The 19,789-nt window shown below is 51.8% G+C and overlaps 1 protein-coding gene across 2 annotated transcripts in view; it reads left to right on the top strand.

The window, feature by feature from the left end:
* Window positions 1–3,038: 3,038 nt before the first annotated feature.
* Window positions 3,039–19,789, top strand: part of ZBTB7C (zinc finger and BTB domain containing 7C) — a 159,426-nt gene continuing 142,675 nt past the window's right edge. For both annotated transcript variants that reach the window (XM_030005651.1, XM_030005652.1), the window contains exons 1-2: window positions 3,039–3,170; window positions 4,363–4,444. In XM_030005651.1, coding sequence (XP_029861511.1) covers window positions 4,440–4,444 — 5 coding nt within the window. In that variant the 5' untranslated portion in view covers window positions 3,039–3,170; window positions 4,363–4,439. The remainder of the gene's footprint in view (window positions 3,171–4,362; window positions 4,445–19,789) is intronic.

The following is a 19,789-nucleotide window of genomic DNA, read 5'->3' as shown; positions in this document are numbered from 1 at the left end:
ACTGATCCAAGACACAGGACCCGAGGCAGGACTACAAAGAGGTGCTCCTACAACACAGCTCAGGCAAGGTGGCCAGGCCTGAGCTTAAGTGGAGCCTCTGGACTAATGCGTAGAGGATGCACAGGCAGAGGTGAGGGTGGTCAGGGTAATTAAGGCCAATTAGTGCGCTCAAGACCCTGAGACAACTAGATGCAAAGCGGAGCATGAAAAATTATGTTTCTATTTTATCCATTTCTAATCTCAGGCCAAGGTTGTCTTTGGTTTGGTCCCATCTCAAGCTTGCCTGTGGCTGTGCAGGAGGAGAAAATAATCACAAGCAGACACAAGCGGCACTTTCCACCTCGTGACATGCCTTGTCCAAAGCTGCCCTCCCTCGCAGCCTCTCACCTCCCGTGCTGGTGAGTGTTAGCCAGACGAAGGCGTGCGGGAGTCCTCAGCACACGTCTGTCTTGTGTCACGCACTCTCTCCAAGATGCTTTTGCTGCAGTGGGTTTGGATGCTTGGGAAAGCAATATCCTCTTGGTGGATTTTTGAAGGCAGGACATGTACCGGGGAGATCAGGGTGTAGCATCACATTGTTCCTGTCAGCGTGTTTTACACGAGCTTGTTATTTTAAAAATAATCAGGTGCTAACTCTGGATCTAGAGAACAAGATAAAACTTGGGTTTTTTTTCCATAGGGGACAGAGGGGATTTTCCCCAGAGAGGCTGGAAGCCTGGGGAAAATCCCCTCTGTCCCCTATGGAGAGCTTCTGTAGCTGGACCGCATCTTTCCTCTCGATGGAAAAGGGCTGCTGCTCCTTCATGGCTGCCCACTCCCTGCATCCTTCCTCTCCAAAACCACACGATACAAAGGACTCATAGTTTTATCATGCAACAGCTCTCTGCGGTTCTTTGGGGGGTATCCCCAAATCCTGCCTCCGCTTTCTGTTGGGAACACACATTCCTCCATCAGCAGAGAAAAGTCACAGCAGCTGTTCCTACCTTAATTTAAACCTTCCCTTTAAATCTGAAAATGCACTAGTAATGAAGGATTTCCATTGAAATAGGAGAGTTTTGACTAAGGCGTCAGATCCCAGGCTGGATCAGCAGTCAGCAATGGTTATATTCGGTCTTAGAGCAGAGGTCCCCGGCTGAATCGGAGCACCGCTGTGCCAGGGTCCTCCACCTGTAACAGATGGATTGCGGAACAATGTACCCTAAAGGAACAGCCTGAAATGGTGTTTCATTGAAAACATTTTAGTAAAGTTTGCTGCACCTACGACAGAAACCCTGGAAAATAGCGTGCAAATATGCTGGAAATGTTCTAAATACGCACTGGGAGGACAGCCCCCCCCCCCCCCCCCAATAGCTGATATTGAAGGTGAAGACTCAACTGCTTAGAGTTTAAGCTGACAATGTTCTTCCATGACTCAGCATCGTGCCAATTGCATTCAAGGACCTGGTGGGAAAGCACGGAAGCCTGATGATGGGGTAGGCTGCCAGATGAAATAAAAACAAATTGTGATTTTGGCTAGGTCTGACTTAAAAAATAATAACAATTAAAAAAATCCCCAATCCCCAAAACAACAGCCTGCCAAACAAAGCAACTGTCAAAAAAACCTGGTGTCAGGACCTCGATATTTCTTCCTTTGGAATACCAGTTTTGGGACCAAGTTGTCTAAGCATATAAAGCAGGCTTCTTGCTATCTTAATTCCATGGAGTGAGCAGGATTTAGGTACATTCTTTGCCTACTTTCTCTGCAAGCCAGATTTTATTGCCCCACAGCCCAACAGTTAAGAGGCTGAGGAGTGATACGGGATCATCCCCAAGTTTTGTCAGGTTGGCTTCAAGGACGATGTCGGTTTAACAAAACACGGGGCAGGTGGCACCCTAAGCTTGTGATCCACATGAACATGGAAACTGATCCTTTCAGGAAGTTTTTTTTTCGGTGTTTTTTTTTTCCTCAGAAGAAAAACTTTTCTCTTAAATCCCCTTTCCCAGCGCACCGGAGAAGGCAGGCGGACAGGGTAATTAGGAAGGGGATGCAGAGAGGATCCAGACCTGCTAGATCTCCGGGAGGGCCGGGGCGATGCCGTCGGACCGTACCCCACTCCACCACGCTCTTGCCTGCGAGTGGGACCCGGGACGATGCTAGGAGCAGCCCTGCCGCTCTGTATTTTGGGTTTATTTCCCATCTAAGGGTTTATTCGGCTGGAATTAGCTAATAGTCCGGGACAGGACTGCTCGCTTCAGTTTTTCTCCAGACGGCATGGCCTTCGGAGGGTCAGCCCTGCAAAACCTCCTCAGCAGCCGTGAAGGCCGGTGACCGGTGGGCTGAAGGTGGACGCCGGGGGGGTCCCCCTTCCCAACAGCACCTTCTTCCCCAAACTCTGCCCGTTTGCTGTGCCAGGGCCTGCTGCCAGCTACAGGGCAGACTCCCCCCCCCCCCCCCCCCGCTCCCTCAGGCGCAGCTACGGCGAGGGCTGAGGGGATCGCGCCTCCACTCCCCACGCGTGCCCCGCGGCGACAGCCCCCACTCGTGTCGGTGGCCGTTATTCCCCCTCAGAGAGCCCTCCCCGAGGGGAAGGCGGGCGCCGCTTCGCCCCCTCCCCTGCCCTGAGGCGAAGGGGAGCGGGCGGCGCTCAGACCCCGGGGCGCCGCGGCCACCGCGCTCCCCTCAGGCTGCCGCCGGCCCCGCCCCGCCGCCCCCTCCCGATTGGCCGAACCACCCGCCCGTCCACCGCGGTTTGTTTGGTCGCGTGGACCTGTCAAGCCCGCCGCGGGGGGGGGGGGAAGGAGGGAGGGAGTAGGGAGGGGCAACCCCCCCCCCCCCCCGCACACACCCACCCCCCCCGCCAAACCCCGCCGGTCCCACGTGGCAGCGCGCGGCGCCCCGACGGGGCGGGCGGGACGGCGGGACCCCCCCTTCACCCCCCTTCACACACACACACCCTCCCACGCCGGTGACCCCCCCCCCCCCCCGGCGGGGGGGGTGCCGCCCCGGGCTGTGGCGGCGGCGGCGGCGGCGGCGGCGGCGACTGGGGGGGGGGGGGGGGGGCGGCGAGCGAGCCGCGCTGAGGGGAGGGAGCGGGCTACCGACATCCGGGCCCTTCGCTCGCCTCAGCCGCCGCCAGAAGCGGGGTCACCGCCGCCGCCGGACGGGGCGGGCGGCTGCCGGCGGCACGCAGGTGGGTCCGAGTCCCGGTCGTGTTCCGCCCCCCCCCCCCCCCACCTCCCCGCCCCTCCACCTCAAACCCGTCCCCCCCCCGCACCCCGGCCCTGAGGTGCGCGTCGTTGCCGCTGCCCCGTCCCGCCCCGTCCCGTCCCACCGGCGGGGGCGATGCTCACCCCCCCACACACACACACCCCCGGCTCCGCGCCGCCGGGGCTCCCTCCCTTTTAATTTCGTTTTAGACGGTAAGTTCTTTTTTTAAAATTTTATTCAATATTAAAAAAAAAAAAAACAACCCAAAACCCACACCACCCCCCCCCCTCCCGCCGCATTTTCTCCCGCTTGTCCCCACCGGAATTCCCGTACCGGGGGTGGGAGAACGGGGCTGGGGGGTCCCCCGTCTGCTGCCTTCACCGACGGGGGGACGGGGGGGGGTGCACCGGCGGGACGCGTGTATCCCTCTCCCCATCCCCAGCGCCCTCCTCCGCGGACCCTCCTGCGTGGGGAGGCGGTGGCTTCCCCTCCCTCCTTCCCTCCTTCCCTCCTTCCCTCCTTCCTTCCCTCCTTCCCCGGGACCGGGGGGGGACGGTGCCCGGTTCTCCCGGCGGGGTCGCAGCACCGGTGGATCCCCGAGCTGCGGCAGCATCAGGCAGAGGCAGCACCGCTCTCGCCGTCGCTCCTGGCTTCCAGGTCTGCTATTTACCCCCCCGCCCCCGCCTTCTTTTTTGTTGAATTATTATTACCATTCTTTTTTTTTTTTGATTAATTATTATGATTAATTTTTTAAATTTTTTTTTGTGTATCGTGACAAAACTTTTGCTGGAGTTCCCGCTGCCTGCGGTTGCTCGCGCTGCAGCCGACACGATCCTGAGCGCTGCTGCCAAACGCGTGCTGACTTATAGGATCAGCTTTTACTTGTAATTAAGGACAAGATGCAGGGGTGTCTGGGGGGCGACCGCATCGCAGCCCATCCCTTCCCCTCTGCACCTCGCACCGGGGCAGGGACCCGGTGGTTCAGGGCACCCCCCCGCCCAGTGCTGGGGAGTCCTCGGAGGGTTTTTATTCCGGTTATTTATCCGGCTGCTGCCTGAGCCCGTGTAAACTCAGAGGCGGTTGTGGTTTGTGCTGGGGGTTAGGGTGGCACCTCAGGCGAGGCGTTGTCCCCGCTGATGCTGAAGAGCTTCACGCTGTATCCCCGTGTCACTTAGGTTTGCCTGGCGCAGGATCCCACCTCCCCGGATAACCCCACGTCCTGCCTCCCCGGCAGCAGCACCGAGCCTCGGCGATGCGGTACGTCTGCCGGCGTGTGCTCCCGCTGTGGGCAGGAGTGGGGGGCTGGCTGCCCTCCCAGTGGGTTGCCCGGAGGAGGGGGACCTGGGGGGCTGCCTGTGTGTCCCCGGCCATGGTGCCCAGGGACCGGTGGGCCTGGTGGCGAGCATCCCTGGGACAGGCTCAGCGTGGGGCGAGCATCCTGGGGATGTGCTCAGTCTGGGTGTGGGGGGTGTGGGGAGTGTGGGGTGAGCAGCCCTGGGATGGGCTCAGCGTGGGGCGAGGATCCCTGGGATGTACTCAGCCCCGGTACGGGGAGCGTGGGATGAGCATCCCAGGTGGCATGGGTGCTTTGCCACCTCCCGCGCTGCTGGCAGCGGTCCTAGCATCCCCAAATGTCCCCGCTGTCCCCCGGCCGCACGCGCCGTGCGGCAGGAGGGGGAGCTCGCACCGCGTCAGCTAAACAGGACGGGGAGCTGCGTGGGACAGGGGTCCCCAGCCTATGTGGGGTCCCGGGAGCCCCCCTCTGCCCCGAGCAAGGGGAACCCCCTTCCTCTGAACCCCCCTTTCTGCCAGCCCTCGCCGCAGCTCCGGCACTGAATTTCCTCTGAGCCCTCCTGCCCATATTGTGCTATTGATTGCTGAGCTGAACTTCCTCCCGAAATCATTAAAGCTTAAAAAATTGATGGCACAATAGAGCCCTTTATTAGCAACATAACTTTTCTGGCTTTCTTTTTTTCTTCTTCTTCTTTTTTTTTTTTTTTTAATCAACACAAAAGGGCAGAGCCTGAGCTCAGATTTGTGTCCTGTGTCCCTGCGAGAGCTGGGCAGTGTGCCCTCCTCCACCCCAGCTACCCATCAGCACAGCCGTGCTGGGCTATTTATTAGGAAAAATGGCAAAGAAGGAATCGATGTGTGCAGGTTTTTTTCTTTTTTTCTTTTAATCTCAGCCTCCTCTCTTTGCAGCCTGCAGATAGGTCTATTTATTTCTGCTCTTATAAATAAAAATATTTGAATGGGGACTGTAATATTTTATTCCCTGTCATGCCCATCCTTTGGTCTAACGGCAGCTGAGTTCTTGCTCAGTATTAACTTACCATTTTAGTAACAGTTGAGTTTTCCTGAAGGAAATCCCTCCGGGCTGGCCATTACCATGTCATTGTATAACACAGCAGAAAGATGGATTACCTGGATGGATCTCCTCCAGCGTGACTTCTCCAAGTGACAGGCTTCAGCTAATTCATCCCCGCTCCCGTTGCAATCGTCGGGATGGGTTTTATAGCTTCTAGGAAATATTTGCAGTATCTCCTGGCGTGTGATTGTAAATACAGGTGCTCATTTGTCAGGTGGGACTGTTGGCACCGTCCTGCTTCATGCGAAGCCCCAGCTCCTGGAGTCAAGTCAACCCCTATGAGTTCTCCTTTACCAGAGAAATACAAAGTTTTTTCTTTTTCTGGTTATTCAGAGAGGTTTCGAGATGTGCTTGAGTGTGTCTGGATAGAGGAGAAAGAAGGAGGCAAAAAAAAAAAAAGTACATTTATATGTGTGAGTGTGTATGGGGTAAAATAAATCACATGATTTTGAAGCCAATATAATATTTTGTTGAAGGATCCCTTAGTGATCCCGTGCCAGAGCAGGGACTGAAAGTCATGTAGAGGGGACACTGCCTCGCTGTGTGGCCTTGGGCCAGTCATTTATCTTCGCTGCAGTGTTGGTATCTCAGGAGTGTGGCTGCCTGCACTGCCTGCGTTTTCTACTAGCCCTGTCTCAATGCTGCATGCTGTCCCCCTCCTCCCCACCGTAATTTTCATGTGGCTCTTGCGCCCTGTTACTTTTAGGGTGGTGCATCAGGGTGGAAACCCTTGGGTGCAAAGCATCCCCCCTAAATGCTTCCTTCCTAGGGCAGGAGCAATAGGTGCATCCCTCCGTGCTCCCTGTTTTTCAGGAGAACATCAGCTTGGTTCTGGGTAATGCTGACCACCCTGCGTGCCTCCCGTTTGTCATCACTGCAGAATATTGCACGATGCTGCCAAAAATAATCAAGCTATAAACAAGAATAGCTCGGAGGGGTTTATATTTGCAGATCACACCAAGCTGAGTGGTGCGGCTGACCCGCCTGAGGGATGGGATGCCATCCAGAGAGACCTGGACAAGCTCGAGAAGTGGGCCCATGTGAACCTTGTGAGGTTCAACAAGGCCAAGTGCAAGGTCCTGCACATGTTTTGGGGCAACCCCTGGTATCAATACAGGTGGATCTAGTCCAACTCCCCTGCCATGAGCAGGGACACCTTCCACTAGATCAGGTTGCTCAGAGCCCCGTCCAACCTGACCTGGAATGTTCCCAGGGATGGGGCATCTACCACCTCTCTGGGCAACCTCTTCCAGTGCCTCACCACCCTCATCGTAAAACATTTCTTCCTTCTATCTGGTCTGAATCTCCCCTCTTTTAGTTTAAAGCCATTACCCCTTGTCCTATTGCTACAGGCCCTCCTAAAAACTCTGTCCCCATCTTTCTTCTAAGCCTCCTTTAAGCATTGAAAGGCTGCTGTAAGGTCTCCTCAGAGCCTTCTCTTCTCCAGGCTGAACAACCCCAACTCTCTCAGCCTGTCCTCACAGGAGAGGTGCTCCAGCCCCCTGATCATCTTCATGGCCCTCCTCTGGACCTGCTCCAACAGGTCCATGTCCTTCTTATGTTGGGACCCCAGAGCTGGACGCAGTATTGCAGGTGGGCTCTCACCAGAGCAGAGTACAGGGGCAATTACATCGTATCGAAATGATCTGAGTTTGTCTAGGCCGGGGCTTTGCAATTACCAGAACCAGGTGCCTGAAGACATATTTAGGCAGCTAAATCTATGTGAAACCCTTCTCCTCCTGGCTCGCCCAGAGCATCCCTGCTGAGCCAGCCGCCAGCCCACCGCAGCGGCACGCTCTCATCGGCAGTGAGGACTCTCCGTTCTCTTCTCCTGCCATGCTCCAGAAGCTTATACAATTTTTTTGGCGCTTTTCCCCAATGTCATTATTCTGGGTAACATGGTTTGTTTGTTTATGCTTTTTGGTTTTAATCATACTTTTTTTTTTTTTTTATTGTGTCTGAAAAGCTCCAGGGCTTCCTTTCCCCTCCCCACTCCCAGATGGTTGCCCATAAAAAAAAAGGAAATATTAGAATAAAAAAGGAAATAGTTTGGTTCTGTAATGAATGAAGTTTGGCTTTTCCAGAGAGGATGTGGGAGAGAAAAAGTTGGGGAAAAAAAAGTGGCAGGTGTGTTTGGAGGGAAGGGTGTGCCCTGCCGTGTATTTTAAGCTCTGCTGGGTCTGTGCCACTCTTTTTACAGCGCTCTGGTGAAAAGGGATCCGGGTCTCGCTCTGTGTTTAATCTCACTGTGACCGGCTCAGAGAAACCACCTTCCCCTTTCTTATGAATCTGTTTCATTTATTTAATTAGATCTTAGTTCTCCATTATTGTTGCTGGGAGGGGCTGCGTTGGCTTATTTACCTAAGCTGGTTGGTCTGAAAGGGTTTGCTTTTTTTTTTTTTTTTTTTTTTGGAGGAGGAGGAAGAGGCAGGCGGGTGGGGAGTGGTGGGAATTGCCAGGCTGCTGGTTTCCTCTCCAGTGGATCTCCAGGAGCAAAGGGAGTTGCTACAAGAGCAGGGCTTAGAAGAAAGATTTCAAAGGGTGAGATGACACTGCCTGTTCCTGGTAGCAAGGAGAACCAGAAGCCAGCTCTGCCTCCGTTGCAGATGGTGGTACAGCTCCCAGGGAGCCGGACTAGGATCTCGGCAGACCTCCGTGGCTTGGAGGTCCGGCCCATCCTGGTGACACTTTGGCTGCTGTGGCTCGAGGTGGCAGCAGCTCGCTGTCAGCCGTAGCCATGGTGGTTGTCCGCACGCATGGTCCTTCATGGGGTGGGACGAACATCTGGCACACGTAGAGGAGGTGACACAGTGCCTGGCCACAGATGTGGAGTTAGCCCCACATCCCCAAAGGTGCTGATGGGCCATGTCAACCTCCTTTAGACAGCGTGTTGGCTTCGTCAAGGGTGGTGCAGGTCCGCCCCTTGCCAGACCAGAGCTGGGATATTGCAAATCCACCCACTGCTTCTGCATTGCTCACCAGCAGCAGGGCTTGCACGCCGCTGTGGGGCACCCTGTAGAGAAGAGGAGCAGTACGGGCTGATAGCATCTCATCCTGCCGGTCCATACAAACCAATGCTGGAGCGTGTGTTGGGTGTGCTTATCGTTCCTGCAGGGTAGCAGGTCTCTGGGGTGGATAAGGATGCTGTCCCAGTTAGGACAGCTTTATCTGGGACTGGCTTTGCAGGGGCATGAGCTGATGGCCTTTAGTTGTTCTTGTCATGGTCCAGGTGTTTTGGCGGGACATGCATCTCAATATGAAAGGTCTGTCTAAGAGTCCTTGTTCTGCCTGTGATGGGGCTTCTGTGGTCCTCTTCTGGTTAAACGCTTAGATGGGTGCTCTGTTGATCGGGGTTCTCTTTCTGTTTGTTTTGCTGGGATTTTCCTTGGGATTTGGGAACATCATCTGGTTTCACCTCCATTCCCCACCAACACTAGCCATGATGCTTTCTGTTCTCCTGTGCGGTCTGTAGAGCCGGTGCTGTCTCTTGCTGCTGCTGTCAGGCTGCGTATTGATAGCACGGCCTCAGTCTTGGTTGGCACCTGAATGAATTACTGCAATACAAATAAATAAGAAAAAAATAACAGTATTTGCAAGAGCAACGGGTTGGAGATCTAACATTTATGCAGGGCCATTCATCAGAAATGACACCCAAATGTTCTATAAACTCTCACATGCACATAAAACGCCGCTCCCAGGCTTCAAGGCAGTGTCAACTGTTTAATAACAAAACTGCACGAAGGTTCAGGACCTGAAATGTGAAATTACTGCCTCCACTTGGAGCTGCAGGGAAAATCTGAGTCCACCAATAGGATGAACCCTGTTGGAAACTGGACAGGACAACCCCTATGAATGTGACATGGACGTTTTATTTATGTCTTCCAGTGGGAAAAACCAGCAGCTCTTTGGCTTAACTGAAAATTGTCGCTTCTGCCAGGGACACGGGTCCTTCTGGGTTGTGGGGTGAATGATGCTCTAGAAAGTCTTAAGTAACCTTAGAGGGTACTGATTTGCTGAGAAAAGTGGTGTCTCCCAACCTATTGTCGCTACTTCTTGCAGATTTTGGGTCTAGTTCATACAAGATCTACCAGTCTGCAAGATGGCCTTTGCCCTGTAGGACCTCTGGGTCTTTGTTCCTCGTGGAAGGAGCCTTTCCAACGCTGTCTGAACCTTCTCATTGCATCGTGTTTAACAACACGCAGCAGAGGAGGAGGTTGGGAGGGAGGAGAAAGTTTTACTTCTTGCCCTCTTTTTCAGTTTAATCAAAAAATGATATTTTTATTTATTTATTGGCTCAGGCCCTCTCCTTTCTCCAGGCTTTGCCTAGCGTAAGACCTGAAGATTTGCATGCTTGATCAAATCTGATGGGAGTAACCAAATCAGCATTAGCAAATGTATGGACCTAAAGCTAATTGGCAGGTGATGAACTCCATGACTGCAATGAAGACGAGCCCTTCTGTAGAGCATGTTGTACCTTGGCACAGGGACATGAGTAAGAAGCCGTTGGCAACTTTTAAATATAAATCCCTTTGGGGGATTTATTTTTAGGTTGTCTTGCTCTGTGATGAACACACGATCAAAGTAAAACCAAAAAAGGGTGGGCAGGAGCATGGTGACCTCAGCTAGGTCAGCAATGAGCTTGAGGTTAAAGTCCAGAAGACTCACCAAAATTGGTGACCGTTTGCAGCTTGAGAATTAAGTACCAGAAGTTAATCACGGTGATGTGAGAGAAAACATTCAGGGTATTCATTGTCGCTTTTAAGCATCTTGATTGTCAATTAAACAGAGGAGAAGAGAAACATGACTGATGATAGTCACTGAAGTTGCTCAGCGGGGATTTGCAGGCAGCGTTGTTATTGCATTGCCGTCTGCCGGCAGCGTTCCACTTGTCAGCCTTGCCTTTATAAATAGTCCTTTTTTGGATGTTTGCAGCTTGGAGTTTCTTTTTGGGGCTGGAATTTGGTACGGGGGGCCTTGGTCTTCCCTGCAACCTAAAGGCACCAGGCATTGGTGCAGACCTGGTGTTGGCTGGTGCCCTGGATTGATTAAATAAATCCCTGATATTCTGTTTTAGAGTCTTTTTTTTTTTTTTCCCCAAGAAGATAAACACTTCTTGGTCAGTCTGTTGAGAAGCATAGAGATGCCATGTGAAATTGTAAGTGGGGAAAAAAGCAGCAGGGTTTCTTTAACGATCACCGTTTCAAATGATAAGGCTATAAATGAGCCCTTTGATAATGTACAATTAATATGATGATGCATGAATTTACCAGGTTCACGTTGTAAATTTAAAGTGACCCATAATAATGATGGGCTTCACAAAATAAACATCAACTTGTAAATTAATTTAGTGTCAGTTTACAAACAACTCATTTTATGATTCCCCTTCAAAATATGAAAAAGAGGTTGTTAACCTCATTTTTTGTGATGTTGATGCAACTCAAGTATCCCACTTCAGCAGCTTCATTTGTACGTGTATGTGCGTTACTCCTGCAGCACCGCCTGTGTTATGTTTTGATGCCTTTTTTTATGTCTTCTATTATGGACCGAGCTCGCAACACTTCCAAGTGTGAGTGATTTTATTCGCCTGGCTAGTCCATTGATTTCAGGAGCAGACCTTCTCCAGGACTGTGCGTGCGGGGTTATTCTAAGCCCGTTATCTTTATCGGGCTTTGAATTGTAAAGAAATGGCCAGCCATGCTTGCAAAATACCTGTTTGTTCTTGTTTTAGGCATGCAATCCCAGCTGAAAGCAAGAGGTAGAAAAACTACCGCGTTAAAACACAGCGTGTTTTAAACGTGCATCGGTGCAGGGAGAAGCAGGGAGGAGGAAGATGGTGTCTTCACAGCAGTTGCTGATGTAGCTTTGGAGGTCACTTTATTTGCACCAACAGCTAACTGCAGACCTGAGACTTCTTTAGAGAAAGATGTCGGAGCCTTTAGCAAAGCCCCAGAGCAAAGTGCCATCAGCCCTGGCTGTGGATGAGTTTAAGGGTGGTGGCATCTTGGGGTTGGTGATGCTGAGCAGCTCTTCACACTGTGATCCATATCGGACCTGGATCGCTTCCCCAGGATGTGCCTACCGCAGAGCTGGGAAAAAACCCATGCAATATTGGAGCTATTTGCCCTGTGGCCAAGCTGAACTGCAGGATCGCTTGGTTTTAGGGAGGGGGGAATAGAGGAAAAAGGCACTTCTGATTTTGAAACATGAGTAATTGGGGAAGATGCTGCTGTGCCAAGCGCTGAGCCTCCCTTCTTTGGGTATCTGCAGATGGGCATGCCGTTGGGATGCTCCTTTTCTGGGAGGCGTAGCTCAAAGGCAGGCGAAGGCATTAAAAAGAAATAAATAAAACACCCCCCCTGCTGCCAAAAAAAAAAAAAAAAGTCAGAGGAGGAAATTAAAGTCACTTTCCAGTCTTGAGTGAGTTTCCTCTGTTTTGGCAAAAGTTGGCGCAGCGTCGGAGGGGAAATCTGCTGTAACTTTCCATTGTTGCTGCCCTGGGGTGCTGGATAAAAGGGATCGAGGTGTGGGGAGCGAGGGTCGGGGATCGGGGCACTGGTGGCAGGATTTTCGGGAAATAATGCTCCCCTTCACCCCACCCAACATGGGTTAGTGACACCTTCCTTGGTGGAACGAGTATGGGCATCCTCGCCTTCACGGGTGGTCCTGCTGCGTGAGCATCTTTCATGAGATAGACCTCGGGGGCCTGATTTTGGGTGGAGGAGCGGCCGGTGAGTGCGTGGGGGTTAACCACCGTACGGTGCCACTGCAATTTTGGCCCTGGTCCCTGTTGTCTCCTGCAGGTGCCTCCTAGTTGCTTGGCAACAATGCTGTTAATGGGACTTAGTCATTCCCTGTTGCTCCTGTCCTCCTCCTCCTCCTCCTCCTCCTCCTCCTCCCTAGGAATAGGAAAACCCTGCACAGCCAAGGGGGTCCGGCACAGCCACACTCCCCTGCCTGCCCCCAGGCTCCCCAAAATGGGCTCACAGCTCGCCAGGCTCCTCTCTCCGTGAGGAACTCCAGAACTCCGCAGTCACCGGAGACGAAGAAGCTCTGCCTGGAAGAGTGGCTGCTTGTCACTTGGGTCGCCAGCCCCAGGAGAGGACCTGGGGAAGGGTGAGGAGCAGGATAGACCCCCCCTCCCACTCTCTGTTACCCCAAATTCATGCAGGCCACCTGGTCCCACCAGGATGTCTTCAAACCAGGCTTGTTGGGAGGCTCTTTTCCTTCGTTATTTCTTCCCTGGCTGGACTCTGCCAGGTTGCGTCTAGAGGTGAAAAAGGAGTTTGAAGAAACGTACTGCCTCAAGTCGGTGGGGATGGCTGGTCCTCCCCGATACCCTCTGAGTCCTCGAAGCACTTGCGCTGTGGATGAGTAGTAAAAGCATTTCCATTGCATCTTTTAAATGGATGTGCCAAATGTTGTATAAACTTTCAGGCAGGCTGCTGACATGCTTGCGTAGGGGTGGAATGGTTTCTTCATCATCTTTAGTTCAGGATCGAGTGTCTTCCTGAAAAAGGTGCTTTAGCTCAAATGTCAGATGTGGGCTTTACAAGGCTCCGCTCTTCGAGTTGAGGTGAGGTTAGGTCATCTCAGAGGTCCCTTATAGATAAAATCCTGTGAATTTATTGAAAGCTCTCTGGGATCAGTGAATGTTTTTAGCCTGTACTTGTGATGGAAGCCCACGAAGGAGCTGGAGGATGATCTTGAGGTTGGGAGCAGAACTTGGAGACAGCCCATCGGCTGGACCGCTTATCAAACCAGGAGATCGCCCCATGATGAGGCCTGAATTTAGAAATGGCATACATGCAAGAAGGGAATCTAATTGGCCAATTGCATACTAATTCATAGTAATTACACATGCAAATTAGCTGCATAATTTTGCATTCATTTTGTGCAGGCATTTATGTGCAGCGTTTCCTGCAAAATGCTGGGATGGTTTCATGCCAGCCGCGGTCCTGGATGGGGACATGCTGGTGATTCTGGTGGCAGGAGAGGTTGAGGGTGTGACATGCTCAGGCATGCGAAGGAATCCATTTTTCCATGGGATTTCCAGGGCTGTGTGCTTTCCTGCCCCTGGAAAACTGCTTCACCTTCAGCTCGCTTCTTTTGATGGTTGTGGGGGAGAGCAGACGTGCAGGAGGGGCATCCCTGAAATTGTTCTAGGAGATGCTGCTTTTTTTTTTTTCTTCATATAAAAATAAATGAACTAATGACCGAAGGGGCTTTTTTTTCTTTTGGTTGTTGTTCTTTAGAAAGCACTTAGACTTTTTAATCTCTGCCGAGTGTGTCATGGGCTGGAATCTGCATAGACCTGTGCCTGCTTCATTCCTGCCTGCTTTGCCTGTCTGAAGAAGACGCATTAGACACAGTTTGCTGCCTGTGCTATCCAGAACCACCGTTATTGCTTCACGCTCCGGAGCCTGATCTGGGATGTAAATCTCAAATCTCTGTTTTGCCTTTCAGTTCACTGCATCCTGAAGCTTGTGCCTTTACAAGGCCTGTCCTACTGATCTCCAAAAATATTTCCTAATCTCTGTCTGCATCTGTCTACTTAATGGCTATGTGTATTGATGGTGGGCAATGAAGATGTTTTGATATTCATCTAGCGTGCCCAGATTGCCACGTAGGTAGGAACATAGGGGTTTTCTTCTGTAGGTAGTCCCAAATAAACACCAAGAACATTTTTAGCCACATCACATCACCATGTATTAGGTATACGTTGCAGTTTGGTTTATGTTTTACCTATATTACAGGTATACCTTGGGAATGCAGGTTGTGCGGTCGTATTTAGAGCGTATCTAGGGGGGCTTCAGGAGGAACGGAGAAGCAATTCATTTGCACCTCCTCTAAAATAACCTTAAAAGGGGGTGCTGTATGTAATACAGCTGTAGTTGTGATTTTTTTAGGGTCATCTCTATTGGAGCCTGGTATGCCCAGAAACTATAAAATAAAAAGTAGTCCCAGTTTTCCACGGCTGCAAATCCCCCATGTTCTTTTCACACGTTGCAACAGTTTATACTTTAAAGGCACCATTTTAGTAAAGCTTAATATTGCCTTTCGTGCATTTTAGACTTACATAGTTCTGCAAGAGGTAATTGCCTGTTTGGGAGACAAAAAGCTAATTTTGCCTAGGGCTCTATTCTTTTTCTTAACAAAGTTGATCCTTGTTGGGAAGCATCTTGGAAGTAGCGAGTGTTTGGATGAGTCTGGAGGGAAACGAATGGGTGGACAATGTGCAGGTGTGGGTTGTAAAAAAAACCAAACCCAACCATAAACCATTTTTTCTGCTGCACTGGATACCACTGCTGAACACCTTTTCCTTGCATGCTGTGCCTCATCTCATGCTCCACCATGAGCTCCTGGGGATGGGGACATCTTTGTGGGTTTTGGCAACCACCGTGGTAGGTTCAGCAGGGTTGCGCACCCCCAAAATATTTGCAGATGCACTTCTCTATTGCTTTTAAGCTATTTTTGTTAGTAATAGGGGATGGTTTTATGTGGTTCCAAATATGCAAACGTTCAGACAGTGCAATCTGAAGCAGGCGGCTCCATGCAGCCTTTCAACGCTTCCCCAGGGCTCCCTGCATCACGCTGGCCCCGGGGCTGGTGGTGCCTTGGGTGGCTGAGGTGGCTAATGAGTGTCTGGTGACTCAGGTCCTGGGGGACACCCAGATGAGTGAGATGACCCAGAGGGCTAAATCTTCCTCCCTTGCTGCACCCCACGCTCAGGGATGTCCTCTCCTGCTCCCCCATCTCGGGCACTTCTCCATCCCATTGGCCTTGTGCTGTGGGGCTTCCTCAAAGTCCATCACCAGGATGATCCCCTCCCCACCTTTCTATGGGCTCTCCTCCTCCCTCCCCATAGCTGAAGCTCATCATCTAGCTACCTCCAGGTCAGATCCTTCAACAGCTGAGCAAGAGGAGGCTCTGCTGCAGGTACGGCAGGTTGGCTGGCCAGCTATGCCTATAGGTTATCGATAATAAGTCATTAGGAACATAAAGAGGAGGTGTATGTGCATGGAGCAGCTTTTCTCCATGGATGAGGAAGGGATGCCAGTGGAAGGATTGCGGTAGGTGGCTTTGCTGTGTGGTTGGGTTTGAGAAGGGGGCTCTGGCAGTGCCTCCACTTGCTGCTGGTTTCTGGAGGGACAACGGTCAGGTTTTGCTCTTCTTTGGAGCTGGAGATGCTCGAGATAAGTCTTCAGGGAGGGCAAAAGGAAAATGGAATCCTCTTTAATCCAGGCTGAGCACTGCAGAGCCCCATGGGGGAGGTTTGCAGCCCCTCTCAGTCAAGATCTGATCCATGTGGAAGTGGCAGATCTTCAGTCTTTACTTGGGGTTCACCTTGCTGAGGTGTACTTGGTAAGGTGACCTTGTGCAAGCTGGTGTGATGTCACCCGAGACATCTGCATCATTTCTGACCCTCTTCTGCCTCTAGCTTTAGTTTGCAAAGGGCTGTAGCTCACTGAGGCTCAGTCAGACCTGACAAAGGCACCAAAAGCAATCCCCAAGCCAGGTGCTTGCTCCCAGCCTACCCTCCGCTTTGCTGGTGGAGGTGGGGGCAGTGGTGGGATTGCACATTAACCTCCTGAAAATCATAGAATCGTAGAATCAAAGGGGAAGCTTTGGGTTTTAGGAGGTGCCTGGAGAAGCCCACGCAAGGGTGTCTTGCTCTCCTGCAGGCATCCTCCGTGACTGGGGCAGGTCGCTCGGGCATAGCATTGCTGTAGTTATCACGGCTCACGTGGATGTAGTCGAATTAGCTGGTGTCCTGTTAACAGGGAGCTGCCGCCGTGCGAGGCAGCCGTGTGTAGCTGTACGCTTCCCTGGGTTGCTGGGTGGGTCTGAGGGCTGGGGCTGGGGGAAGATGGGGGTGGGACGTGGGTCAGTGGGATGCGGGAGGTGCTGTGGTCTCCTCATTTCTTTTTTCTGCAAGATGGAGGGAGAGCCCCATCCTGCTTCGGGGAGCTGAGATAAAAATGCCTTAAAGAGGAGCAAGCTCTGACATGCAAAAGAAGAAAAATATGACTTACACGTGTCTGCTGCAATTGATATTTTTGACTTTATGTTTGCAGCTTCTAGCGCTGAGGGCCCCAGCCAGTTGTGGGGTGGGCAGCAGGTTTTATGGCTGGTGCAGGCAGAGGAACATTGGTGTCTGCAGAGGGAGAGCAGACCCTGAGCTGGGCTCAGCAGCACTGCTTTGGGCTGAAGGGATGCTGTGATGTTTGGCACCAGCTGAAGATGGACTCGGTGGCTTCTTTTCTGTGGCCAGAGCTTGGCAGGGTATGCTCATGGTCTGGGGCAAAGCCTGGTAAGCAGTGATCGGTGCCGTCCTCTAGGTCTGGGCAGCTCTGCTCTGCCCCAGGAGGTTCCATGCATGGCGAAGTTGCTCTGGATGAGGGTGTCCTGTGTCTCCAGGCAAAACCAGGTGGCTGCGGGCAGCTCTTTCTGCACCCTGGTGTCTTTTCTCCACCATAAGCTTTAAGTACTTGGACTGAGACTGGACCAAGCCTTGGATGTGCTGGCAACTAAAGCAGGAGACTTTTGAGTCCCTGTGTGATGAGTAGAGAACCAGGGAGTCCTCCTTTGCTCAGCCAAAACCTTTTCACCCTGTTCATGCTAATCCTCGCTGTCCCTCCAACTCCTCCACTAGTACTGAGGAACATCAGTTGGGGTTGCCTTCCTGACTGACATGGGTGCATCTGCTGGTAAGTTGGCTTTAGGTTATTGGCTTTTTTTGAAGTCCCACAAGAGCGGATCTGTCCCACAATATTCACTCTTCCCTGACTCCCGCACTCTCCAGTCCATCTTTTTATTTAATCTTGCCTGAGCCCTTTGAAGTGCCGGTAGGAGGAGAACTTGTGTCTATGGACAGTTGTTTGGTTGGGCTTCCTCTGGGGTTTTGTTTTAATAAGATATACCATTGATATGTTCTGATAGAGATTTTGGGTTCCTTTCAGGGTGGGCTTCTTACCTTAATTTGTAAGAAGATGGCATTTGTGCCTTGCTTGTTTTCATCATGCCTGAAGAGAGGAGTGAAGGCTGGCTCAGATGTGGAGATAGTTTTGGCTGAGGAATAGAGTGTGAGTTCTGGTCCTTTTACAGGGGAGGATGTGATGGGTGAGGTACCGAAACAACAGGAAAAAGAGAGAGATGGAAAAACTGTGTGATACTGTAGGGTGGGGCTTGAAAGGGTGGTTGGGCATTTGGGAGAGGGTTCATGAGCTGCAGGTGAAGGATCTGACCCGGAGGTGGCTGGAGGATGAGCCTCAGCTGTGGGGAGGGAGGAGACAAGCCTGTGGGGAGGGAATCGTCCCAGCGATGGACTCTGGGGAAGCCCCACAGCATGAGGCTGTTGTGATGATGGAGGGGTGCCTGAGATGGGGGAGCAGGAGAGGACATGCCTGAGCGTGGGGCACAGCAGAGGTAAGAGTGGACCTCGTGGGCGGCGGTGGGGCATTGGAAAACGCCACGTTTTTGAGCTTTTCTTTGGCATGATGAGTGCGAAAAATTTTTAAGACTTTGGTTTTTGGGTGAATGCAGCTGGGACTCTGCTGTAATCGTGGCCCTTTGGGAGATGGGGCTTGAGGAGAACCACCAGTGTGGGCACCACGGCTGGTGTGCTTGGTGGCACCTCTCGTGAAGGCAGCGTGGGCAGGGCTGGAGGACGCTGCCTGCTCCTCCCTGCCTGCAGCGTTTTGCTGGCAGCTCACCATGAGGAGCAGTGGAGCGGGGCGTTCCCGTGCCCTCGCTTTGCTGGCCAGCCAAACCCAGTGCTGGGTGGCTTTATGGCCATGATTCCTCATTAAAAAGCAAGGAGCAGGGAGAAACCTGGGGAGCATAAGGCTGGTGCTAAACCGAACCAGGTGCTGCTCAGGCCACGATGCCCCGTGGTTCGCATGAGCAAGGATGCGGAGGTGGTCGCCAGTAGCTTTTGCAGCAGGGAGAGGAGGGAGCGGTGCAAGCCAGAATAATCCCTTTTTGTTTTGTTGTTTGTTTTTTTTTTTTTTTTTTTTCTGGAGCGTTTTGGTCTCGCCCCTGGACAAAAGCAGGATAGTGCGGTGTGTCATTTCCTCCCCGGCAGCTATTCAGCATGGCACCGTGTGGGCTCTGCCACCCCCTCCCCTGCCCCGGGCACAGATTGCTCCTTGTTCCAGTTGTCTGTACCACCCAGGGTTTCCTTTCCAAGTTTTCTCACACCCTTTTATAGCTGCGCAGAAGAAAGCTTTAAAGTCACACAACTGAGGAACCAAGGAGGCAGGAGGAATATCTTTAAAAACCAGGCATGTTTCTCTGCCGAGTTGCGGTGAAGAAGATGGGCTGGGTGAGCTCTGGTGATGCCCTGCACGAAGAAGATCAGGTTCAGCCCTTAAATAAGCTCCCATCTCATAGCCAAGAGGGCAGCTGGTCACGTGTGCTGTGTATCGATGAGTCTTTAAAAAAGACAGCAACTGCATTTTTAGGTCCCAATCCAGGCACAGAGGCAGACTGGGAGGACCGGGTCCTGAGCAGGATGAATCTGAGCTGGAGAGCACTGGTTGCCCTTGCTGGAGAGCTGGCTTGGTGCGGTGGCCCTGATGGTGAAAGCATCAAGTACAGTGGTGTCTCGTACATTTTGGGGACAAGGAAGAAATCCAGATTTCCTGATCTGGGCGCAGAATCAGCATTAGGCTGTCCTGCTTTCTTATTTTCTTGAGCTGATCAGCAGTCCATTTCACCAAGGAACCATCCCATGGACAGGACCTTTTGACCTCACCGGTTTGCTTAGGTGGCAATCAAACAAATGACCTAGAGGCAAGCAGCAATTCATTACAGCCCTCATTTAGCACGCAATAAAATGCGCCGTATACCTTGTCTTTCAGTCAATAAGTTGTATTTTACACAGAAGAAGTGCACAAGTCAATGTCTTTACATCAAACGAAGGCTTCTTGCAGACTCCTTTTTGCTGGAGTCTCTTGGCCTGGATGACAGATCGCTGCTCAAATGATGGAGAGTGATATTGTTAAACAGTAATTGGTTACTGAATTATTTAGCTGCACAATCCCTGTAACAGCAACAACACCAGCGAACGCTTAACTTGCAATTGTCTCAGCTGGGAAACAAATACAGGGCACTGCAAACTCAATGGAGTCCAGAGGCAGAATAATTCTGTAGAGATTGTGCTTTAAAAAAAAAGGTATATAGTTATTTTGTTGATGACAGCCTCGTGCAGTGGAAAGTGTATGCTAATCGCT

This window comes from Aquila chrysaetos, chromosome Z (genome assembly GCF_900496995.4).
Source record: "Aquila chrysaetos chrysaetos chromosome Z, bAquChr1.4, whole genome shotgun sequence".
Lineage (NCBI taxonomy): Eukaryota > Metazoa > Chordata > Aves > Accipitriformes > Accipitridae > Aquila > Aquila chrysaetos.
This window is presented reverse-complemented; position numbering and strand designations above follow the sequence as displayed.